At 42.6% G+C, this 5,729-nt stretch overlaps 1 protein-coding gene across 1 annotated transcript; it reads left to right on the top strand.

The window, feature by feature from the left end:
- The first annotated feature begins 644 nt into the window (after positions 1 to 644).
- On the top strand, positions 645 to 3,662 carry klf2b (Kruppel like factor 2b). The gene is made up of 3 exons (XM_079452763.1): positions 645 to 987; positions 1,245 to 2,145; positions 2,303 to 3,662. The coding sequence occupies exons 1-3, from the start codon at positions 916 to 918 to the stop codon at positions 2,476 to 2,478; spliced, it is 1,149 nt and encodes a 382-aa protein (XP_079308889.1). The 5' UTR covers positions 645 to 915; the 3' UTR covers positions 2,479 to 3,662.
- The last annotated feature ends 2,067 nt before the right edge of the window (positions 3,663 to 5,729 follow it).

The following is a 5,729-nucleotide window of genomic DNA, read 5'->3' as shown; positions in this document are numbered from 1 at the left end:
AAGTATGATCCTGTCCAAGATACGCGCATTATAAGGTCAACCAAAGTGACTCGACCATTATGGAAAAGAGTTTTTTAGCATCCAAAGGGTTTTTAGTGGATGCATGAAACCAGGTGCTCTCAAGTTCACACAGCTGTTTTAGCAGAGTAACCACAGGTGGAATTCAGCACGCGTTATGGACACCAAAAGTCGAAATACTTGTCTACTCGCTTTGAACATATTAATATAGAATTATAATAAGTATAATATTTCAAACCAAACATACTGCCTTTGTGCCAGTTTTCTCATATCATGTATTTCTCTATTTATTTAACAAAGTCATCTCGCACATTGTTTTGACTTTTGAATCTATTGCGCACAAAACTATCATCATCCTCATAAAAAAGTTATTTATACTCAATGTTTAAATGCATCTTTATTGTGCAGTCACTTGCTTGCATTGGAAAGCGATTATATTTAGACAGTAAAATAACACATTGGCACATGTAGGTTTACACTTGGATCGTTTCGAGCCTTTGTTGTAACGCCTTGGTAACAGTTTTATGTCACTATCACAGATGATGATAGTGGCTGTAAAGTGACCCGCCTTTCGGGCGCACCTCTGCGGGGGGCGGGACACCCGCGTCACCAACGTGTTTATATGCTGGCCAAAGCGCACACTCGGCACTGAGAGAACGCGTAGCTGTGGAGTGAGCACTGTGCTTTATATACCGACTATATTTGGGAACTCTGAGCGCCGTTTCCTCTGCTCGCACAATTGGTCCAGGGACAGTATTTATAAGGTAGGAGGTGCTCCTGCCGCACAGACTTTTTTCATGACTCTGGACGTTCATTCTACGGAAAGGCGCAGAGACTTTTGAGACATCCAGCAACAAGTGAGCATTCGAACAAAATCCACACTTTTGACACTTTGAAATGGCCGTATCCGGGACCATTTTACCATCGATTTCAACATTCGCAAACCAGAAGGAAAAACTTTGGGAGGATGTAAGTATTTGTTGTTTGTTATTTTTGCATTAAAGTTCAAAACATTTAAAAATAAAGTTAAACAAACATTCACCTGGTCATATGCTGGTAAGAGTGTTTCAACGTTATCAGTGGAAAAAACTATACAAGACACCACGATACATTGTAAAAGAAAATGCACGTTTAATGTTTTCTGAAATATGATTTAATCCAACGCCGTTGACTTGAGTATAAATGTTTAATGACTGAGATCTAAATATCTCTTAAACCTTTTCTAGCGGTGGAAAAGTGATGCAGAGAAACCACTGAGCGTCAGCTGCGCAACCATCAACGTGGCGCAAAACATGGACACATATCGTGCCCGCAAGGACGACGAGGATCTGAGTAACTTTTTGGATCTGGAATTTATCCTGGCCAACACGACAGGACCTCTCGAGGCAGGTGCCGAGTACATCGCGTCTGCTGAACCCTGCGCCATGTACACCGCGAGCATCGGCGCGTACCATTCTCCGGAGCAGTGCGCACCACCTCCCCCTTACACCAACAGCCTGATGGCCGAGCTTCTGAGATCCGAGGTGGACAGCCTCTATGACATGAGCAGCAGCAACTCGATTCAGGGAAGATTTATCATCAGCTCGACGGGTTTTCCCAGACAGGACTTTGTTGATATTAAAGTCGAGCCCCCCATGGACGGTTATGGACCGGCTATGGGCATGGTGCCACAAAGCTGCCAAAAAATCAAACAAGAAGGGAACATCTCGTGCATGATGTCTTTCGAGCAGCCCAGGCTCGCCGTGTCCCCGCAGGCGACGGGGAACATGACTCCTCCGTTGAGTCCGGACGACCAGGGCAGCTCCGGGTGTCCAACTCAGATGCGCCACAACGCGTTCCCGCAGGGTTACCATCACTCATCGCCCGCTTACCCTCAGATGCAGCTCCCCTACACGGCGCAGCACCAGTACGGCGTGTTCGACGACGGCATGGGCATGCAACCGAACATGCAAAGGGCTCTTCTAACACCACCGTCCTCCCCGTTGGACCTAATGGAGTCTAAACCCAAGCGTGGAAGACGCACATGGCCGAGGAAGCGCACGGCGACTCACACATGCACTTACGTTGGTTGCGGCAAGACTTACACAAAGAGCTCTCACCTGAAAGCGCACCACAGAACCCACACCGGTAAGAGATTCAACCATACTAGAAAACATGTTTTTTTTCAAGTGCATTTGTGTTCCAAACGCACACAACTGTTATGCGCGCACGGGCCAAAGCGTCCCTTACGCGCGCGTTACTAAGCACTGGTGACTAAAACGCAAATCTTGCTTTGATCCATTAGGTGAGAAGCCTTACCATTGCAACTGGGAGGGCTGCGGATGGAAATTCGCTCGCTCGGACGAGCTGACACGTCATTTCCGCAAGCACACCGGCCACCGACCTTTCCAGTGCCATCTGTGCGAGCGCGCCTTCTCCAGGTCCGACCACCTTGCGCTGCACATGAAGAGGCACCTGTGAGGACTTTGAATCAAAATACACATATCTGCCTTATTTAATGACCAGAAGACAATCGTCCTTTGTCGATAAAGAAATCTATATTATTCTTTTGTAACAAAGTAGCTGGTACTACACAGAGCTCTTTTTAAAAGGCCAATCAAAAGTGTTTTTTTGGCGGAGGGACAGTAACCTTAAGGGCTGGTCCTGAATATTGTGTCCGATTTGAAATCATTGTGCCTTTAAAAACCCACATACTGCCTGAAGACTAGCAAACCTCCTGAATTTGTAGAAACGCATGATGACAATGTTTTGCTCTTGAAACTGCCTCCCTGTCACGCCAACACAACTGTGTATTTGTTTTTCGTTTTGATACGCTCTTCATGGAATTTGTATCGAGAGCAGCATTTCTTTTCAAACTTATTGTAATGCGGACACTTGGTCAGTGCCCATTGTACATTAGCACAGTATACTCGGGCTAGAGGTCCTGGGTTTTTATAAGATGATGTTCATACATTTTATATTGTAAGTACTGTATTTATTGTAAATATTAAACTAAATTTAAATATAATCTTGCTGTTGTCTGTGTCGTACATTTACTGTAAATGCCTGTCCGTGTTAAAGCTCAAGTCTCTGATTGTAAGCGTCTTTGAAGTTACTGGAAACTAAAGTCCTCAGAAACCCCAGACGTTTATGGCGACCGAGGGCCATTACATGGCGTTTAGTTAAGCCAAGGGTGCACTTGTGCTCCCCCCGCCCCAGACTCCAGCTTAGAGAGTCGAGTATTATAGTTTAGGCCGAGATGCTTTCCAGCTGTGACAGGTTGAGTCCAGCGGCCTGTGGCTTCTGTCTATAAATACAAACACCACATTAACATAATTACAGAGAGAGAGAATTTAGATCTGTCTGGACGGAGGGGAGCTCGACTCTATGCTGAAGATCTCAGACTCCGGGGACAGAACGCAGACACGAAAATCAAAGAGACCGAAACGCTTCAGCCACGCTTTCATGTCACATCTGACTCGAGACCAAAAAATAAATAAAAACGTGGATAAAAGAAGGGATAAGGTATTGTCGCCCAAAAATGACAATTCTGTCATTATTTACTCACTCTCAGATTGTCCCAAAACTGTATAAATGTCTTTGTTCTGGTAAACACAGAGGAAGATATTTGGATGAATGTCAATAAACAAACAGATCTCATCCCCCATTGACTCCCATAGTATTTATTTTCCTACTGTGGATGAAAATAATGAGAGAATTTTAATTTTAGAACTGTCCCTTTAAGAGGTGGGTGCAAAGATTGGAGACTAAATATCTGTGAGATGGCAAAAAAAGCGAAACAAATATATTTTTGTATAGGTCCACTAAAATGCGTGTCAACATTTCAAGAAATACTAAATTGAACACAACATCACCGAGACATTTCTCAAAATATCCTCTTTCGCGTTCCACACACAGGTCTTAAACAACACGAGGATGAATAAATGACGACATTTTCATTTATGAGGATACTGTTCCTCTAAACAACACTTTTAAATACCTTTAAAGATATTAGTTGTCTTATTCTTGTTCCGCTTTCGTGAATAACGTGTGAAACCAGAACCAGCGTCCCACATACACAAATTCTCCCCAGCAAAAAGGAGAAATGTGATTGGGGCTATTATTAGCCAAATCAGTGAGGCGAAAATATAATTTCACTTTTGTGCGTTGATGATAGTAACATTTACTATCGGACACCAACAGAAATACACGCTTCTCCTTTTTGCCCTCAAGGCAAAATAAATAGAAAGAGCTTCTGTGTTTGCTGTACTTACAGCCGTGTTGAAGATCTCAAAGTATCTGCTCTTCATCTGTAAACAAACTAGTGGTAGTGATGACAAACAGTCAATAATAATAAATCATTCAGGCTTTCTATGAAACGGTATGGTTTCTATTGCTGTTGTATACACACGGGACAACCAGATGACCTCAGCACACTTCATCCCACAATGCGATGCTTTGAATACTAAGACGATAGTATGTTTGTCCAAAGACAGTCACAATGTTTGTCATGAATCAGAATTTAAAGGGACAGTTCATCCAAATATGAAAATTCTCATCATTTACTTATTTGGTTAAATCATTTTAAAGAAATTAAACATCAGATCGCATCAGTTCAAAGACGCATGACGCCGCGTTTGCATTTACAACGTTGATCTGCATGTTAAACTTAAAAAAAAAATATATATATTTTGTATTAAAACCATGTATTAACCCACTAGACTTGGATTACTTTATTCCTTACAGTTTAATGCATTTATTCGTTTGTGTTCCAATGAACAAAGGAGGTCACATGTGGGACGGCACAAGGTTGAGTCAATTCCATATGAGAATTGTCATATTTGGGTGAAAACGAAATGACGTCCCAAATCTAGACAAGAATGTCTGGCAACCGTTCTCTAAATGACCAGCACGTGTGGACGGTTAAAGGGTAGGTGAGCGATAGGATGAAAATAAACACAAACGAGCTTTATGTTTCAGTCACCCGATCTGTTCTCATTGGTCCGTCTTAAAATCAGCTCTTTCACCAGCCGTCGCTACACGAAAACTCGCCGAGGAATTTCCTGTTATTCCAATTGGGGCTAATTAACATACCCAGAAGTCAAATTCATGCGTCTGTTAAAAGATTTTCACACTTAGATGGCAATCTTTCCAAAGACTCCGTTTCACCCTCAACACAAACAGATCCAGCACAAACAGAAAGAGAGATCACCGTACCCCCCAAATAATCTCACGGATCGTGCACATCGTAAAATGGGCTGAATGTGCAGTTTTACGTTTGTTTTTAAGCACTTTGCAAATGCATTTATCCAAAGTGTGCATTTTTGTTCCTTGAAATCAAACCTATGACCTTTGTGTTGCTAGCACAGCGCTCTACCAATTGAGCAAATGGTTCTTCTTTGGCAAGAAAAAACGAATGTCTGTTCTATTAGATCAAAAGCACATAGTTCCCTGCAAACTACACGCTGAAGAGTTGAGAATGAGCACTGGATATGAGATGTTTAAAGATCCCCATTGATGTGAAACAGGTGCATAAAACATCCTGTCTGTATGCGTCTACAAACAGTCGCACTGTTTTGGCAACCATTGACGCTGGGGGCAAACGATTTTAAAACGTATGTGATCTCTGATGTTAAACGTTTGGCTGCTTCCAGATCATGTTGGTGGAAAACATTGTTTCGGTCTAGAAAGGTAATATTCTGAATCATGCATAAAGAAAACGAAGACGCAGA

The sequence above is a fragment of the Barbatula barbatula genome (assembly GCF_947034865.1).
Source record: "Barbatula barbatula genome assembly, chromosome: 3".
Lineage (NCBI taxonomy): Eukaryota > Metazoa > Chordata > Actinopteri > Cypriniformes > Nemacheilidae > Barbatula > Barbatula barbatula.
Note: the sequence above shows the minus strand (reverse complement) of the source record. Positions and strands in the feature narration are given on the sequence as shown.